We start from the raw sequence: 20,491 nt of genomic DNA on the forward strand, positions 1-20,491 counted from the left end.
CGCCGCCTAGTGTTGGGTCCGGACGATTACACATTGTTGTCTTGGAAGAGTCTTCGAAGTATCACGAGATAGGTGGCTCCTCCCCTGGACTACAGTGCGCATGGGCATCGACTCCATCCTCAGATTGTTTTTTTCCGCAATTGGGTTCGGATGCATATTTGTTAACTCTAGTTCGGAATCGATAAAAAATTTCTTTTTGGCCAAAAGGCCTTTAGTTATCGCCGGTATTGTCTTGCGATCGGTGCCCAGTTCTTGTTCCAGCTCGGGTACCGAGCCGAACCTCCAGAAGAGCCGCGTGGCTTTTCGGCACTGAAGGCCCGGTCGACGCCAGAGACCTTATCGACGAACCATCATGGAACGGAGCCCGTTCAAGAGGTGTCCCGTTGCAACTCAAAATATCCTCATATCGACGTCCACCCGGTGTGCAACAAGTGCCTGTCTCCGGATCACGATGAAGCCAGCTGTATAGCTTGTTCTCGTTTCCGCTCCAAGAAGACGATTCGACTTCGGCGCGCAAGGAGGCCCCGCAGACGGCACCTGACCCCTTGAACATTTTCGATACCGAGGACGATGAGGGAGTCTAGCAGGAAGTTCAGGAGTCTGATCCTGCATCGGAGGTCGACTCCAACTACGACGCAGATGTCGAAGTGGTCGATACTGAAGACGTCGTCGACGAGGTAGGAGACGACGATGTGGCCTTTGGGGCCGTAGAAGATAGCTCAAGCGAAGAGCAAGACCCGACCGTTGGTACGGGGGCACAGACCAAGACACTCGATAAGTCTCAGGTCGAGGGATCGCCACATGGCCTTAACCGAGATCGTACAATTAGTTCTACGGCCTCGCCTCAGGGCCCGGCTACGGACATTTATAGCGAGCCACTGGTCGACCAATCGAAACCGAAAGAGAAAGCATCGGTGTCTACAAAACCGAAAGCACTGGAGGCACAATCTAAACCAAAAGGGCGTATTGCATTGGTCGGTTCGAAGTCCTCCGAACTATCGGCGCCGACAAAGCAGAAGAGTGTTATCGTCCCGGTGAGGTCGCTAAAGGGTGTCGAGCCGAACACTGCGGCACCGAAAAAACTGGTCAAAGCCGTCGACCCGAAGAAATCGGTGCCAAAGGCCGTCGACACAGAAAAAGGACTCAGAGCTCAGAAGGTTCTCGATCCTACGAGTCGGCCAGACAAGGCTAAGAGCGGTATGAACCTCGAGTCCACGCCGGGCGGTGGCTCGGAGGAATCCGTCGAGTCGGTGCAGACGTCCGCCTCCTTTTCGAAGCAGGTGTCGGACTCGCTCAAACGCATTAAGGAGAAGGCTTCGACTGTCGGACCGAAGAATACTCCACCACCGAAGCCTGCCACTAAAACTCAAAAATTGTCGGCGCCCATCCAGTTCACGCTGCCGCCGAAAGTGGTACCTAAGGCCTTCGCCCCTAAGGCGGCCGTCGAGGCGCCCAAGAAGGTATCCATGGGGCCGAAGCCTACAACTGCGGAAGTGGTCACAAAGCATCGACAGCCTCTCCCTGAAGAGCAGTCGAGGCAATTCATCGACGCAGACACAAACCTGCCAGTCTGGAAATCCATCACTACAGACAGTTGGGTGAGGAACCTTATCCAGTACGGTTATTGTCTGGAGTTAACATCCACTTCACCCAACATACCCCCAAGACACCGTCCTATGTCCACAGAGCATTTGCACTTATTGCTGCAGGAGGTAGTCGTCATGCTGCAAAAAGGAGCAATAGAGCTCGTGCCTGTGGAAGAAAGAGGTACAGGAGTGTACTCGCTGTACTTCTTGATCCCAAAAAAGGACGGGTCCCTCAGACCCATACTGGACCTCAGACCCCTAAACCAGTACATTCTATTAGAACACTTTCACATGCTAACATTGCAGCAGGTTCTACCGTTACTCAGTCAGGGAGATTTCCTCGCAACATTAGATCTGAAGGATGCATATTTCCATATTCCGCTACACCTGTCACACAGAAAATACCTCAGGTTCACCATTCACAATCGGCATTATCAATTCAAGGTCCTCCCTTTCGAAGTGACAACGGCACCCAGGGTGTTTACAAAGTGCCTGGCGACAGTGGCTGCACACCTACGGAGACAGAACGTTCACGTCTACCCTTATCTGGACGACTGGCTTATCCAAGCAAAGTCATCCAAGCAGTGTGCCGCCCACATGTCCCACACCATTCACCTTCTTCACGATCTTGGGTTTTCACTGAATTATCCAAAGTCCCACCTCCAGCCCGCCCACGTACGGCAGTATCTGGGCGCGACAATAGATACTCTGGCAGCCAAAGCACAGCCAAATTCAGTGAGGATCAACAGCATTCAATTGCTGATACAAAAATTCAGACCTCAACACTCGCTTCCGGCACGAGTGTTCATGCAGTTGATAGGCATGATGGCCTCCTGCATCTTCATAGTCCCGCACGCGAGACTACATATGTGTCCGCTTCAGGAGTGCTTAGCACGTCGGTGGAATCAGGCTCACGGACAGTTGAAAGACAGTGTTGGTGACCGGTCGTGCATACAACTCTCCGCATTGGTGGAATCCACAAAACCTTTGCAAGGGCCGACCGTTCCAGGAGCCTGTGCCACAGATTATTCTGACAACGGACGCATCTCTCCAGGGATGGGGAGCTCATGTACTCCACTACACAGTGCAGGGACTATGGACAACGCAGCAAAGAAAGATGCACATCAACCTTCTAGAACTGATGGCTGTCTTCATGGCAATGAAAGCATTCAAAGTACATCTGTGCAACAAGGTAGAGTTGCTCCGGACGGACAACATGACGGCCATGTACTACATTCAGAAGCAGGGAGGTACACACTCTCCACAGTTGTCTCATCTGGCTCAGAGCATGTGGAAGTGGGCCATTCAGAGGAACATTTTCCTCATGGCGGAACACCTCCCGGGCAAAAACAATCAGATGGCGGACCTGCTCAGCAGGTACAGCCACCAAATGCACGAGTGGGAGATACATCCATCAGTACTCCACCCGTACTTCCAGCAGTGGGGTCATCCAGAGATAGACCTGTTCGCCACAAAGGAAAACGCCAAATGCCAAAGCTTTGCCGCCAGGTTTCCACACCCACAGTCGCAGGGCAATGCGATATGGATGAACTGGTCAGGCATATTTGCGTACGCTTTTCCCCCAGCACCTCTAATACCGCTGGTGGCACGCAAGCTGAAGCAACACTCGATGACACTCATCCTGGTTGCTCCGACGTGGGCATGCCAACCATGATACACCACGTTTCTAGAACTATCCGTGGTACCGCATCAAAGGCTGCACCTCACACCCAGGCTTTTGACGCAGAGCCAAGGCGACATTCAGCATCCAGATCCGCAACAGCTCAACCTGGCAATCTGGCTCCTGAGGTCTTAGAATTTGGCTACCTCAAATTGCCTCCCGACTGTATGGATATCATTAGAGAGGCAAGGAAGCCCACCACCAGAGCATGTTATGCGGCAAAATGGAAGCGGTTTGTCATTTACTGTGCAGACCACATCAACCCGCTAGACGCATCTACTCACAACATTTGTTATCTGTTACACCTATACAAATGCAATCTGGCATATGCTTCCATTCGTATACATTTGTCCGCAATAGCAGCTTATCTACAAAACAGGCAGCATCTCTCACTTTTTAGAGTGCCTGCCATTAAAGCCTCTCTGGAGGGACTCAAACGAGTTATTCCTCCCCGGACCCACCAGCTCCTGAATGGAACCTAAATGTGGTCCTCACCAGGCTGATGGGTCCACCTTTTGAGCCTCTACACTCATGCGAGATTCAGTTCTTGACGTGGAAAGTGGCTTTCCTGATAGCGATCACATCGCTACGACGCGTTAGTGAACTCCAGGCACTAACTATCCAAGAGCCATTCATACAGATTCACTCCAACAGGGTGGTACTTCGCACTAACCCTAAGTTTCTTCCTAAAGTGGTTTCACAGTTCCATATCAATCAGACTATAGAACTGCCTGTGTTCTTCCAAAATCCGGAGTCCGTGGCGGAGAGAATGCTTCACACACTAGACGTCAAGAGAGCTCTAATGTACTACATAGATAGGACCAAAGATTTTCGGAAAACAAAACAACTGTTTGTTGCTTTTTCGCCACAACACAAAGGCAAACCCATTTCCAAAGCAGGTATAGCCAGGTGGATCATTAAGTGCGTTCAGATTTGCTATCAAAAAGCCAAGCGCACATTAACGGTTCCCCCACGGGGCCCCCTCCACGCGAAAGTTGGGGGCCTCCATGGCTTTCCTTTGAAATATTCCTTTAGAAGACATATGTAGAGCAGCCACATGGTCTACCACACACACATTTACAAAACACTACTGTGTAGATGTGCACTCCAAACAGCAGGCAGCTGTAGGGCAGGCTGTTCTAAAGACACTTTTTCAAACTGCTGCAGCTGGCACAGGCGGCCACCGCTAATGGAGGGACTGCTATTTTTTCTATGCACAAGATATGAATTCAGCAGCCCACATGCCTCGAACCGAATATGCTACTTACCAGTATGCATCTGTTCTTGGCATGTAGAGCTGCTGACATTCATATCGCCCGCCCTCCTCCCCGGCGCCTGTAGCGGCTGCAGCACTTACAATTACTCTTAGCATGGTCATCACTCACGGTGTTACACTCCATCTTTGCCACAATGGCGAAAAACAATCTGAGGATGGAGTCGATGCCCATGCGCACTGTAGTCCAGGGGAGGAGCCACCTATCTCGTGATACTTCGAAGACTCTTCCAGGACAACAATGTGCAATCATCCGGACCCAACACTAGGCGGCGATCTATGCACAAGATATGAATGTCAGCAGCCCTACATGCCAAGAACAGATGCATACTGGTAAGTAGCATATTCGTTCCAATACCAAACGCGGGCGAAATCCCTCAACGAAAGCTGAAACGAGCGCGCCCTCCGCTCCTTTCCAAGATGAAAGATAGTCTTGAAATTGAAGCAGAAAGTGGATGCCCTCTAGCGGCCGGCAGACCGCTGCACACCTCGGCCCCGGTTTCCTGAGAGTGGAAAACTGATCAATGAGTGAGCACAAGGGAGTGAGACAGCGTTCCCGCGTAAGTGAAGCAAATACTTTGTATACGCAGTTACCTGAAAAATGAGCAGTATATAAGCGCATAAAATAGCACTAGTAGAAAAAAAAGACCAGATTTTCAGTACTCGTCTGACACGGCTGCAGGCAACAAAGAAAGAGGAAGATAGATGGACAACACGATAAACAGAGGCTGGAGGCACACCAACAGACCTGACGTTTGGGCCAACATCTTTGATACATCCCTCCCCATCTCCAAAACCACCTTCACTGATCACAACCGCAAACTGACAATCGCCCCCCTGAATCATCTATCCCTGACGGGTGACATCTCCATCACCATTTATAGGAACGGCACCATTCTTATCCAGGCGAAAGAGGAAAACCTAGAGTTCTTCGACTCTCTCTTCCCCACACTTAGGATGGCTACGACCCATTACCCACTCAAAACTCCCCCCGCCCATCCTTCCGGCTCCGCTCAAACCCTGATTCCCCAGAACTCGCCACCCCAGCGTCCGACCACTACACTACCTAGTCCCTCCTCCACCCAGCCGCTCCCGACAGCCCTAACGCCCCATCCCTCACAACTCGCGCCCCCCGTCCGGCACACTCAACCTCCCCCCACTGAGCCCCCCTCGCCACCCCAGCGTCCTTCCACTACACCACCTAGTCCCCCCTCCACCCAGCCGCTCCCGACAGCCCTAACCCCCCATACCTCACAATTCTCGCCCCCCGTCCGTCACACCCACCCTATGTTACTAGACCATTCCCTAGCTCCAGAAGCACCTCCCGCTCTCTGCCTCCCCCCCCTCAATGATCCCAGACCCCTCATCTACACCATCGCTCAATCCACCCCCACCAATACCCACTCCCCTTGTTCACTCTGTTCCCTCTAACGAAATAAACACGCACCCCCGTTTGGACAGTAATCCACCTCACCCTCTAACCCTCCCACAATTGATAGATAGACCTGTCAACCCCATTACTCAACCTCCTAACCCGCCATTCCTCTCTCCGCTAGCTCTCACTTCCCCCTCCTCTGAAGCTTTCTCCCTCCCCCGTAGGGCCCACAACACCCTTCACTTAACAACCCTCACACAACAAAACCCCAATCCAGATCCCGCCACCTCCCATCCTTTTATCCCTCCCACTGGAAACTCGCCCATTAGCTCCTCACACCCAGTACCTCCCAGTTCCACTGACCCCCCCCTCCCCCCCTCACTCGAGATAGCGCAGCGCCTCGACATTGTTGAAGCTCAGATCTCGACCCTGATCCTAGGACTGAAGGAAACCCTCTCTGCCCTTGGGAATCTCCAGCTACCCCCCTCCCCCTTCGCCTCACACTACATCCCCCCGCCTCCCCCTAGGAACGATTTTCCCCGTACCGTCCTGGCTCATACCCTCCCTGGTCCCCTGCCCCCTCTCACGAAAGTCCTGACGAAGTCACGAGCAATCACTCCCAGCAGAAACTCTACCTCCTTCTCCCCTCTAGAAGTGAGCGCACTCGTCGCTTCTCACAAACTCCCCCCGAACCAGCCTGCCCTGGCCCCTCACGTGATTCTGACCCTCTCCTCCTCGATCCAAGTCATCACCGGAATAGGTAGGGACCTGCCCACCCGTAGAACAATCAGACCCCCTCTTTATCTGTCCCCCATTCCCAGAGCCATCCCTGACAATTTGAAAACAAAAGAAGACCCCCCCCCACTTGAACTGCATGCTTATCAACAGCCGGTCCGCAGTCAAACATGCAACGGAAATAGCTGAATCCATCCTCTCTCATGACCTAGATGTGGCCTTCATTACTGAAACGTGGCTTAACTCCCTATCCCATCCCATTCTGGATATGCTGGTGCCTCCCGGCTTCTCAATTATACGTAAAGACAGGCCCATTCACAAAGGTGGCGGCATAGCGATCATCTACAAAAGCAACCTCGCAGTCTCTGAAGCTCCCTCCTACCTGCACAGCTCCTTCGAATGCCTATCGGTCAACATCAAATGCCACGGTCATAGCTCTCGTCAGTGCCATCTCCTCTACCATCCCCCAGGCAATGCCAACGAATTTAAAGCCCAGTTATCGGATCTGATCACCCAATCCGCACTTAATGGCGACGACAATCTAATTATGGGCGACCTCAACTTAAGATGGAACGACCACAAAAACCCGCTGATTCAATCTCTCAACACCCTGCTACAAGACAACGATTTGGTCCAACATTGCTCAGAAGAAACACACTATAGAGGAGCGACCCTGGATGCCATCATCGCGAACAAAAATGCACTCTCGATTGACCACATCATCCCGGTGGACTGGTCAGACCACCACATCATTTTATTTCACATCCTGCAACCGGCCGCGTCACTCCCACCCACCCAAGCACCCCCCAAATGGGTCAGGAACACCACCAGAGTTCCCCGAGACAAGCTTGAGGAAGGACTCAGCACGCTCCTCCCGAACACGGCGGAGCCCCTCTCTACCTCGGAACTCACCTCGCTCTACCATTCCAATCTAGAGCTTGTCCTAGATCAGCTGGCTCCCTTGAAACTAAAAAAACCCAGAAGCATCCCCTCCAGATCTTGGTTCTCTACTGACATTAATGAGGAAAGAAGACACCTTAGATCCTTGGAAAGAACTTGGAGAAACAACCCATCGGCCTTGCATCGGGACCAACTGAAGGCAGCCCGCAAAATATACTATTCTCACATCAAAAGTAAGAAGACTTCCTTCTTCAGTTCTGCTTTAGACAATGCCAGAAACCGCCCCAAGGAACTCTTCGACATCATTAGAAACCAAACCTCCATTCCCAAGGCGGCCAACTTAACTGCCTCCAAAACCCATTGTGACAACTTCGCAAGCTTCTTCAATGAAAAAATAGCCAAAATCGACCGCTCCTTCATCCAGAGCCCTGCATTCATCCACAACACCCCAGTAACATCATCTATCCGCTGGTCTTCTTTCCAGCCGGTCGAGGTTGAAATGATAAGCAATCTTATCGACGCAGCGAAACCCTCCTCTCACTCTCTCGATCTACTTCCCTCGAGACTGGCCAAGGACTTGAAGCTCACCCTAGCCCCAATCTGGGGCAAGATCATCAATAGCTCCTTAAGCGAGGGCCTCATCCCTGACTGCCTTAAACTAGGACAAGTCACCCCTCTGCTCAAAAAACCCGGCCTTGATCTCGCAGACATGAACAACTTCAGACCAGTATCGAATCTTCCGTTCCTAGCCAAAATTCTGGAAAGATGTGTGTTGTCACAATTAACCCAACACTTAGAGAATTCGAACCTACTGGATCCTCTCCAATCAGGGTTCAGAAAGGGCTGCAGTACGGAAACCGCTATCCTAAATGTCCTTGACGACCTGCACATGTCACTCGACTCCAACCAATGTAGCCTCCTCATTCTCCTTGACCTCTCGGCTGCATTTGATACGGTCGATCACTCCCTCCTTCTTAATGTCCTTCGAGAAAGAGCGGGCATCGAAAACACGGTCCTAAAATGGTTCGCCTCCTTTCTTAACAACCGCTCTCAAAGAATAAAGATCAACAGTTTCGAGTCAGACCCCCTCCCCATCAACAGAGGTGTGCCACAAGGATCAGTACTCTCCCCGCAACTTTTCAACATCTACATGGAACCCCTCACCTCTCTCCTAAGGAACTCTAACATCCCCTTCCACCTGTACGCGGATGACACTCAACTCTACTTGGAAACCACTTCGATCGCTGACATTCACAGACTTAATGCCACACTCATGGAGGTTCAACACTGGCTCTCAGCCAACCACCTCAAACTGAACGAAGATAAAACGGAAGTTCTCTTAATCTCGAACAAAGATGAAAACCCACAAATAGTGGAATGGCTCAAAGCCTTAAATGCCCTCAATGTCTCTCTTACTCCAACGGACTCAGCAAAATCACTAGGAATCACTCTCGACTCCAAACTGGACATGAAGAAGCATATCTCTAAAACCGCCAAAAGCGCGTTCATGAACTTGAAACTTCTCTACAAAATTAAACCCTTCCTCCCCCCCAAAGATCTGAAACATGCCACCCAGGCACTCGTGCTCTCAAGAATTGACTATGGCATTGCTGTACTGACTGGAACAGCCAAGTCACACCTGGGTCCCCTCAACTCCACCCTCAACGCTGCCGCAAGAATGATTACAGGAACAAGGAAATTTGACCACATCTCCCCGGCGCTCAAAGAACTCAAATGGCTTCCGATTGACCAACGAGCTAACTTCCGCACAGCCTGCCTCACACATAAAGCCTTGCACACAGGCAAACCTGAATACCTGGCTTCTAAACTCAAAAGGGCTGGACAATCCAGGAACCTCAGAAGCTCCAACACACTCCTGCTCATCCCATTGAAATCACAGAAACGCAAGACCTCTAATAAATCCTTTGCGGGGAACGCTCCCAGGATTTGGAACTCCATCCCCCCACATATCAGAACGACCGCCTCCTTCCCACAATTCAAAACGCTACTCAAAGCCCTCTTCCTTGAACGCTCCGGTGCTTAAAGAGAAGCCCATCTCGCAACAGCAGAAATCCGATTCCTCTACGGTACTCAAATCTAACCGATTCACCCCCGAACTCCGTCTCTTATTACGTTATTATTGCTGTTGTTTTGTTGGTGTACAGGCTTTATTCCCATCCTATCGTGTCCGATTCTTGTATTATTTGCTTATTGCCTTGATTGCATTTCTCTATTTGCTGTGAAGCGCTCTGATACCCCCGGGTCCAGCTAGCGCTATACAAAACTTCAATAAATAAATAAAATAAATAAAAAGATTGGATTTGCTTGTTTTTCTTGGAACCGCATGGTTTCCCTGGGAACATGGAAAATGAAGTCCTTTGTTATGTTCATTATTTTGCATAGCAGCCATGTTAACTAATAAAGAAAGAATAGCTTATCCTCGCCTCCGGGTCCTGACATAGTTTTAATGTACCAGTATTTACAAGTTGTGCATTGATGTCTCTTGTACTAGGGTTGGTGTTCTAGACATGCACCCCTCTCCTTGTGTCTCTGGAAAGTACATGACATGGATGTGGAAAGCCAGCAGATGCTCTAGGCGGCTGAGGCACTTTTTTAGGTCTCGCACTGCGAACCGATCGCAAAGCGATCGTCGCTGCTAGACTCTATTGTAATCAGTTCTGCTTACAAGGAGTCAAGGGAGACAGGAGACAAGAGATGTGCACGCGCGCGTAAACGGATCAGGTCACGCGCACTTCCTGTCTCCCATGGCTCCTTGTAAGCAGACACACACGCACACACACATACAGAGCCGCCCCGCCGCCGAGCATACACACACACACATAGCGAACCCCCCCGCCGCCGCGATACACACACAGAGAACCCACGCCGCGCATGCACGCACACACACATAGAGAACGCCGCCGCACATACACACACGCACACACACACACACTTAGAGAACCTCCCCCCACCACTGTGCGCACACACACGCAGACACACATACATACAGAACCGCGCGCTTACACACACACACCCTCCCCCTCTCACTCACCGGGCTCTTCTTGCATGTCCCTCTCCCTCCGCAGCGGGTCACACTCGGCGGCAGCAGGCTCGGTGTGTCTTCTCCTCATCACAGCTTGCGCAGGGACAGCCAACGCGCACGGCGACGGCATCTCGTGCGCTCCAACCGCGGTTTTGTTTTCGCGGCCTAACCTTGCCATTGGCTGTACTGCCGCCGACCGGCACTTGATTAGCTGCAGAGCAATTACGCAGCTTTGTCCCTGCTTCTTGAAAAATTCCCCAAGCGAGCAGTACGGATTCTTCTGGTGTGTTGGAACCATCTGCGGATGTTAAAATAAACATTCTTTTGTATTGTCAAAAAGCAAGGCGTAAATGTTTGAAAGTACTGCATACTTTCATTGTATTGCAGTTTCGTTACTATAGTTTTTCTGTCACTGCTGGCACGTTTCTGTACCCGCTCTGTTCGTTTCATTAATTTGCTATCTAAAGCTGACTGATAAAGTTTAGTGTATGAATTGTAACCGGAAGTAGCAATGGCAAATGATGGCGCATGCCGGTAGCAGACTGCTCCTGCCTCGTATGCCGCTTGTTTACTTCCGGATCCGCTGACAGCTGCTGCCTGACCATGAGCGACATCGTGGGCAAGACTCTGAGTTCTTTACTGGGGCTGCTGGCGCAGGATGCCGGGGCCGGTAAGCTGGCGGGAACCTCCAAGCTGGGCACCCTGATCCACAGCATCACTGTGCTCAGCTCCAGGCAGGTAAGGAGAGGAACCATTAGCGTGTAGCATCCTAAAATTCCCCCAGTCATGGTAGGAGGGCAGCTCGTCTTCTCGGGCAAGGGTCAGTGTGGCACAGTCTGGAGCAGTGTCTCCCTCCCACGCAACATTGGAGGGGATGGCTCAACCCATTAGGATAGTTCGTTTCATCCTGCTGCTGGTCTGACTGCGAGAGCAGGTTATGGAGCGGAGTTCTATGTAGTTCTTCCCGAAAAAGATGTCAACAAACAGGTGTCGCTCATCTTCACTTCGAGCATCTGGCGACAAGCAGAGGTTGGGCTTGCACAACATAGTAAGGTGGGGGCTCAGACTGTGACATCACACGCCGAAAGGGAGAACGCTTTCTGCTATTATAAAGGGTCCTGCATGCTACTACATTTGTATCACTGATCAAATGCAGATGGACATTACCGTCATTAAACCCACCTCAAACTGATATTAGCTGCCAGGTGGGTAAATGCATTGGGCGGCCCCTAATGCCAGTCCTGTTCTTTTGGGCAGCAGCGTATTGCATTCTTGTAGTTTCACATTTAACTTTGCAAGTATGCAATTTAACATCCTGTTTTTCAAGAACACTACTACTGGCTATTGTTTTGTTTAACTGTGTTTGTGCTGCTCTGCCCGTTGGCGCCCAGTCCGTTCTGTGACAGATATAGGGATCGAAAGTATAGTGGCCCGACCCATCGACATACTCGTTTCTCTCTGCAATCTGCTCGATCCACTATTCCCTAGACTCAACCTCTCCCTTGGATCACAGCACACCCTCTAGTGTTCCTTCCCTTGTCCTCTCTTCTGCTGAACCTCAAACCTCCAGAGGGAAGCGGGTCCTCTCCTTTCTTCTCTCCCCTCGTCTCAGCCTCCCTCTTTGACGTTACTGTCCCTCTTCTTATGTTGCCGTTCGGACACGCTCGCTGTTACTCCTTCCTTGGAACTAGTTACAAAGCAAAATGCAGTTGTCTGGTATGAAAATGCAGCACGAGTAAAAGTGTGAGGGGACAAAGAAACAAAAAGCCTGAAATGCTCAGGAGTAATTGAAATTAGGTCAGAATAATTTTGCAGATTAAGATGCTCATTTAGACTCCAATGAAAACAAGCATTTGCAATGCAATATGTCTCGCTTTGACACAAGTCTGAGCTATTGACGTAAATAACAATGCCTTTTATTTGTTTTTAAAAAGAAAACAAAAATAAAAGGCATTGTTATTTGCAATGTCAATAGCTCAAACTCCCGTCAATGCGAGACCTTTTGCATTGTAAATGCTTGTTGATATTTACTGTGGATGCCATGCTGGTTGGGCATCTCATGAGTCTGGAAGAATGAAGGGGCAAGATTTTCAATATACGACACAGATACTACCTAGTATTTTCTAATCTAGAGGATGCTAGATTGCATGTTGCTTTTGTGGACTTCAGATATGGCTATGAAGCAACTGGCAGATCACCTAATTTTGTATCCCATGTAATGGCCTATCTTTTATCGGATAGCACACCGGACTACCATAATTTATGTCGGTCCCGACCCAATGGCAGTGTGGTATGCAGCTGCTCGGGTTAATTTGAGTACAGTGTGACCGAACTCGCCACAGAATGTTCTGACTGCCACAGGTCTGTACAAATGCTGAATATGCATGCCTTTCAGAGCACCCACATTACATGCTCCTGATGAGGGTGCAATCCAATTGTGAACAGCCTAACGGTACAGATTATAATTCATGTAAAAGGGTATACAAAAGCGGATTCCACTCGCTTCTCCCTAGGCTCTGTCAGCTGCTGCAATCTGCATTCCCGCTGGGGCCAGACACCAGTTGTGGCAGAGACAAATAGTATTGCGTACTGTTCAGAGACAGCCTTCTAAGGAGCTGTTGGGAATCCTCATTACTGCGATATTAGTACCAATGATCCATATCAAAGATTAGGTCATAAACATAAGTCACCCGAAGAAGGGTACGTAGCTCAAAATGCATTGGGAGACAGTTTCAAGAGAGCTCCTTACTTGGTTTGCTGATCAAGCCTCTTTCTTTGTAATCCATCATTTATCATGGTTTACAAAATCTTTGCTTTAATTTATGGCTTTTTTTACACTATGGACTGTAACTATCTGTGTACTAAAGTCATTTGTTCTCAACGTCTCAGTCAAGGTGTACTGCGACCATTCTGCAGTGGAAGGCATTGCTTAATCAATTTCTGCGACCAAGAATTAGTTGTTCATCCAGAATGTCAGTTCTATATTGTAACCTCAAACCTAAATTCAAGGGAGTGTACTATGTTTCATGTCTGCCTTAATTAGCAATCTCTAGTCTGTTTTGCTTCTTAATTTGAGACTAATGTGCCTTATTGTTTATTGGCTGTTCCACTCAGTTCTAAATCTGTTTTTATGACACTTTTTTCATGACAGCCTGATGTAGAAAGAAAATTATCGCAGATGATCCTGGACAAAAAGTTTCATGGTGAGTTTCTGTACTTGTCATGGTCTGGCTTGACAGCGCAGCTATCGCCAGACCATTTTGAGCATCACTAGAGGGTCTGGCCACATGTAGGGAGCGAGGAGTACATGTTTTGATTCTGCAAAAGTTGTGTTCTTCCACAAAGTGTTTGCTATCAACGCAGCTATGATCACTCATTTATCCAGATGACCATGCTTTAACTTTCAGGAGCACACACAAGACATTGGAATGCTATCAAAGTGTCTTAGAGAACTAGATAATTGGTGTTGGTCTCTGGCAGCAGCACAGATGGGAGGATGTCCGTCATTAACCTGAATGGTCTATTAGGAGTGGCTTGACAGTGCGATTGCCACCTTACCTTTTAATCTACACCAATAATATTCTACAGTTCTTTTTGCCCCTACAAAAGTACATCTCTATTCCCATGTTATTTACTTGTTGTTAACTTGTAATGCTTGATATTACCATACTACATTTCTCTATAGCCAGTCCTATTGTCACTACGTTTTGGCTTGGTGGAGTTTTAGCACTAAAGTTGCAAACTGTTCCCTCAGTATTCACAGGAATACAAACCAGACTGCTGGAAGTTATAAAAAATATGATCCATCCTTTATCTTCAAACTGCTTTAATTTCTTTGCATGCCTCGTGTAAGACACAAATTAAGATCCTCTTTGGGTACTCTACAATCTTGGATAACTGTCCACTTTTTTCCATTACAATAACAGTACAAGTGTTTTAATTGTAGAGATTCCATTCCATTAGCAAGTACTTTTGCGTGTGTAGCCATGTGTGTTACTGAAAAGTTCATAATCCAGGTTTCGATGGAGCATGCTGTGATAGTCTGTGCACGAATCCTGGGTGTCAGAAAAATGCTTATAGGTGATAGTGCTCTGTAATGCATGTTAATGGATACATGTACTCTTGCTACCTGCTGATTTGCACCATGCCCACTGACAACCTTAGGCAAAATAGCTGCTCGTGGCATGTTCGGTGTGGTGCTGCTAGGCCTAAAAGCACTTTACAGCATTTAAGGAGGGAATAGCCCCTTCAAGCTCGTCCCAGGCCCTGCACTTTATGGATCTCAAAACTGTCTGATCTTTGACTTTGCTACAGTGCCCACCTAAGGTTGCCAATATCCTCTTGTAGTCCTGGGAATACATCAAAGACCTATTCTGTTCTTTGGATTTCAGTGGCGTTCAGTGGTTATTGGGCAATGCAGTTAGTGTTTGCCTCTAGTGTCTTATGTCTGTAATACTGGTATAGAATAATTTGAGACGTTTTAATGAGAGTTGAGTTGGAATGGAGTAAACCTTTGGTTTGTAGCGCATGTGGCTGTAGGAACGTGTGCTCTACATACTCCTGCCAATGTATTTTTTGCCTGGACTGTTGCAATTTGTTTTGCATCTAATAAGTCTTTTGAGTCAGAAGGTGACTCCTTGTCTAGTATTGAACGTGCATGGTTCCTAACTCCATTTTTAGATTGCTTTTCTGCGCTAATGGGTTCGGATAGGTTTCACCATTGCTCTCGGTCTTGTGGAGTTTGACGCTGAATGTCGTGGTGTGGGTCACATTACTTCAGTTCCTGTTGCTGAGAAGACTTCATCTCTGGCATTTGTTCTGTTTTCTCCTTTTGCCTTGACCTCCTCCGGATATAATTGTTGAAGACTACAGAAAATTAAGAGTTGTAACTACATCTGCTGCAACCCCTGCTGTGCCTTCAGGAGCAAGACAATCCTTAGGCAGCAGAGAGAAAGTCACTAGGCCCACAACAAATTGTACCGCCTGTGATAAGTTGGCCTGGCATATGCTGTCCACTATTCTAGTGAGCACCTTGCACCAGTGCAAACGACCCTTATTGATGGGTTTAAAGGCAACCTATATAGAAAGCTATCCTAGTGGTAGCTGCGGACTCTATATAGGCACCAGTCCCACACGCAGGTGTCAGTTAATTTCTTTCCATCACCTGGTATGGATTTAGAGCTACTTTTCATCGCTTTGATACGTATTATCTCAAAGCTTTACTGTTCAAGGGAAATGTCACCACCTAAGACGACAAGATTTCAGCCCTGTAAGGACTGGTCCTCATTGGGTTTTCCTGTTGGGCCTGGGTCTGAGTCACGACACGAAGGCCTGCAATGACTGTGTCGATGAATCTGAAGGCAATACGGGACCATAAGGTGAACTTCTACATCTCCAAACAACGGAAGACGACTCAGAGTTTGGTCCAAGTCCAAACTTCGATCTTGGTCTTGTGCCCTGTCCAAATGTCGCAGGAGGGGATACAGAGGTCATTCATAGACACGCTCAAAATATTCAGGTAAGTCGAAGAGAAAACCTAACATTTCCGAGCAGGACTCTGCCTTCACTCCACTCCTACCCTGAGAAGGCATGAGGGCTTCACCATTCTTCCCGATGTCGCTCCCAAGGCAGCCAATTTCATAATGAATCCCACAGATTGTCCCAGCACAACCAGAGTTTCCAGGGTAGTTTGTGACACCTAGGCAGATCCAAGAGGCCATGCTCTGACTTCAGGTGCCTTCCAACTCCCTCTGGCGCAACTGCAGCCCCTAGGGAGCCTAGAGGCCTGCCATCTGTGATACCTCTGGCAGCAGTTGTACTCTTTGATACCCAGACTCCACCTCCACACCGATTGCTTTGAGCATTGACACCAATGCAGACTCTATCACCGCCCGGGGACAAGATTCCCATTGTCCTCACCAACTTGAGTCAGCACCGCTACAACCTCGACCGTGTCCTCTGTTGAACCAAATCTTACACTTGGCATCCCACCTCCACCTGCACTGTACTCCTTGTTTGGCACAGGTACTGACGCAGGTGACTAATTTGTTCAACACTACCATGAAGAGTATTGGGATGATGACTGCTAAGAGACCACTGCCCTTGACACCTCTTCTGATTCTGGTCTTCTTACACTTACTGATCTTGCCACACAGAGTGCTTCCTTTGTGAAGGTCATGAGGCAGGCGCTGAAGTTCTTGACTTCCTGTGCCCCACCTTAGAGGTTGAAGTTCTCCAGCCCAATCAAACTGCTAATGAGCCCCTCCTACCTTTTAATGAGGCACTCCTATACCCTTCTAGGGTCTTTGGCCAAACCTTGCTCTTGCCCCCCCCTCCCTGTAAATTGACCTTCCCTGGGCGACCCTGTATTTTTGTGTCTGCGCCACTATCCTAACTGCTTAGTGGTGCAGACGTATAGTAATCAGGCAAACCCAAATACTTTTCTGACTGCTGACCACACTCCCCTCACCAAACAGGTAGTCAAACAAAGTGGAGTGCTATGAGAATAGGATATTTACTTCTACTGGTTTAGCCCTCTGGTCCATCAATGCCAGTTACCTGCTGCACCCTGATTCCCACACACTTTGGAATTCGGTGGGCAAGCCCTCCCAGGTGTTCCAATAGACCTGTTCTGACCCAAGCTATACAGGACAGGGTTGAGGTGGCCAGCTTTATCATTCGTTGTGGTCTAGACACCACTGATGTCTTTGGCGAAGTAGCGATACGTGTTTTCATTCCTCACCACGCCTGGCTACACTAAACAGGTTTTTCATGTGATGTCCAGTCGTCCCTTATTTGACATAGCCTTTGACTATCCTTTTTGTGAACCAGGCAGATTTTATTCTGGAACGTTTCTTAGAGAGCAAAGCCACAGCACGCTCCCTGGGCTTATCAGCCCCGACTTGCCAGACACATTACCCCCATTGTTCCTTTCGTAGTTTCAGTAGAGTCTCACCATCCCGGCAGCCACCTCAGCAAGGTGGCCAGCAATTTCTAGACTGTGGTACCCACTGACACTCCTGCCCCCCCGCCCCTCCCCGCAGCCTCCCCAGCCAACTCGCTTTAGCATGCCCTCAGTGGAGCACAGCACCCTGTTGGAGGCAGGATCCAGTGAGTTCTGCCTGACCAAAACATTGGACAGGTGGGTCCTGCAGCTTGTCGAAGAGGGATGTACCCTACCCATTTTTCCACCCCTTCCATTAACCCAGGGCCAAGTAATAGATGGCCACAGGTCCATCCTACGGCAGGTGGTACAAGCGTTTTGCGACAAAGGTGCCATCAAGAGGGTGCCTGCATCAGAAGTGGGTTTTGGTTGTACTTCCTGCTACTTTCAGGCCTTTGTCATATGTTATACTTGTGCACTCTCGCTGCCTTCCCCTGGAAGGACAAATTCAGAATGCTCTCTGGACCCAGTCGTGTCTACCATCGACAGCGAAGTGGCATTGGATCTGCAGAAGTCCTTTCCATATTACAGCTGTTCAGGCACTTTGGCACTGCCTGCAATTCATGCATTTTGTGGGCCCCACCTTTGGTCTCCTCAGGTGTTCATGAAAGTGATGGCACTTCAGTCTTTCCCTACCTCAGTGACTGGCTTAATGCGGAGTCGCCCCGGGCAGTCGCCATCCACCTCCAGATTATTGCGAAACTCCTGTCATCTTTGACATTTACCGCCAACGTGCTGAAGTCACATCGGACTCCTCAGACACACCCCTTCATTAGATCTATGCTGGACACAGTTCGGTTTCATGCCTTTCCACTGGAAAGGAGAGTCCTTGGCATTAAGGCTGATCCCAATCTTTCTGTCTCTGCCATGGATTTCAGTCAATTAGACTCTGAGGCTGCTCGGACTGATTACCTCCTGAGCAGCCTGCTGATCAAACGCGCTAGGTGATCTATGCAGGCTCTGCAGTAGGATCTGATGTCTCAGGGCCCCACATCAGTGGGACCTCTCTGACCATGTCCAGATTTCAGAGAAGATTGCAAAATATCTGCAATAACTCCGGCGGAGTTCCAGCTCCACATCAACCTTCTGGAGCTGAGTGTCATCTACTTCGTTGAAAGTCTTCCTTCAATTTCTCAAGAGTAGGCTGGTACAGGTGCTTGCAGACAACACCACTGCCATGTGGTATTGCAACATCCAGGGTGGGGTGGGACCATAGACCCTGCGCCAGGAGGCCCTGCTCCTCTGGAAACGGCTGTACCATCAAGGGAGTTTCTTTGTGGCAAAGCACCTTGCAGGATCCTTACATGCAAGGATAGACAAATTCAACTATAGACACTTAGCAGATCACAAATGGCAGTTGCACCAGAGGTGGCAAAAGGTCTCTTCTGCAAAAATAGAATAACTGGGCTCCATCTATTCACCAGTGCTGAGAAATCATGTCAGCAGTTCTGCTTGTTGGAGTTTCTAAGGTGTCTCGCTCAGACTTGTTCAGCCTAGGGTGAAACTCTGGACTCCTGTAGGCCTGCACTCCTATACCTCTTTTGACCCTAGTTCTAAAGATCAGAACCTACTGGTCCAAACTCGCCCTAGTGGCCCTGAATTGGGCATGGAATGTATGGTTTCTAGAGCTCCTGGGCAGAACCATCTGTTCTCTGATAATGCTGCCCCTCTGGTAAAATCTGTTGCAGTGGTCAGGGTTCTGTGCCTGTGCCTTCACAATCTTCATTTTTTTGCTTGGTGATTGAGTGGCTATGAGAGAGTGCCTCATTTGGCGTGGTTAGCCCTCACTTTTTGCCTGAAAATTGATGTGGTTTTGATTGTAGTCCACAGGGTCCCTGGCAACCGGGTCCCTTTTGCCAATGCTGCGTCTCTCAAACTATTCCTCAGTTGTCCTTCGGGCCCCTGTAAGCCCCTAGTAAATTGTACGTAGGGACTGAAGAGGGTCCCCTGGGGACCCTTCACCTAGGCTATGCAGATTGCCACTGCAGCATACATGGCCTGGTACAGTCAAAACGACAGTTGACATGGCATACGGCCTGGGTGCTATGCCTACTAACACTTTCCCAGGTATAGGTAAGAGCCTCACAGCCCCAATGCAAAGTGCACTATACCCCAGGTGTGGGCATATCTGCATGAACAGATATGCCCCTACAATATTTAAGGCCATTCTTAAATAATCCAAGTGCCAGGGAAGTCATGGAGTGTACATGGGCTGGAAACTTGACAATTCAAGTTCACCAGCACCCTGATGGCTTCTCTGAAACCAGGATCCTTGATCACTCTGCACCAGACGCCTCAGGCCTGTGTCCAGGTGGCTCAGCGTTCCTGATTCCAAGTCCAGTGTTGGCGTACCCTTCCTGGACTCAATGAAGATGCCTGCAGACTGAATCAAACCGCACCCCCTGACCACGACCAGCTCTGGTAAGAATGATGCCAAAGGGCACCCCTGCACCTGAAGCCCCTGAATCGACTCGTGTCCCGACGATCCTCAACACCTCAGTCTACCTCTGCTGTCACTGGCTATCTCTGTGCAGCCCCCAGTTCAACTCCTGCTGACTGTTTGTCAAAACGAGATTTTGGATTGAAAAGCATTGGACACCCTACGCTGTGTGTGCATGCTGCACCCAGCCGCCTCTATTCTGCTGGTGGTGTATGTATCTGAAAGAAACAGGTTAGTATTAGATTCCTTACCTTAGAATATCCCCAGACGTCAGACTGGATCTGGAAAGTTTTCGGCAGCAGTAACCCTGCGCGTCGGTAGGCGTCATCCGTGGCTCCGCAGCCGTCGTTGGCGACGTGATGACGTCGGAGTACTTAGAAGCCGCCCTCGCGCACTGACGTCAGTTCTTCTTTTTTCCACACCAGCAAGCGCCGATTCGGAGAAAGTGGTACCCTTAGTCATTTTTTGACTAAACTTTTTGATCTGTTTTTCTCGAGTCGTTCGACTCAATCGGT

General features: G+C 49.3%; 1 protein-coding gene across 1 annotated transcript in view; it reads left to right on the forward strand.

The window, feature by feature from the left end:
• The window catches only part of PSMD11 (proteasome 26S subunit, non-ATPase 11), a 473,607-nt gene that overhangs the window by 402,550 nt on the left and 50,566 nt on the right, over nt 1–20,491 (forward strand). The window contains exon 12 of the mRNA XM_078645110.1: nt 13,745–13,796. Within this exon, the coding sequence (XP_078501236.1) occupies nt 13,745–13,796 (52 nt within the window). The remainder of the gene's footprint in view (nt 1–13,744; nt 13,797–20,491) is intronic.

Source organism: Lissotriton helveticus, chromosome 5_1, assembly GCF_964261635.1.
Source record: "Lissotriton helveticus chromosome 5_1, aLisHel1.1, whole genome shotgun sequence".
Lineage (NCBI taxonomy): Eukaryota > Metazoa > Chordata > Amphibia > Caudata > Salamandridae > Lissotriton > Lissotriton helveticus.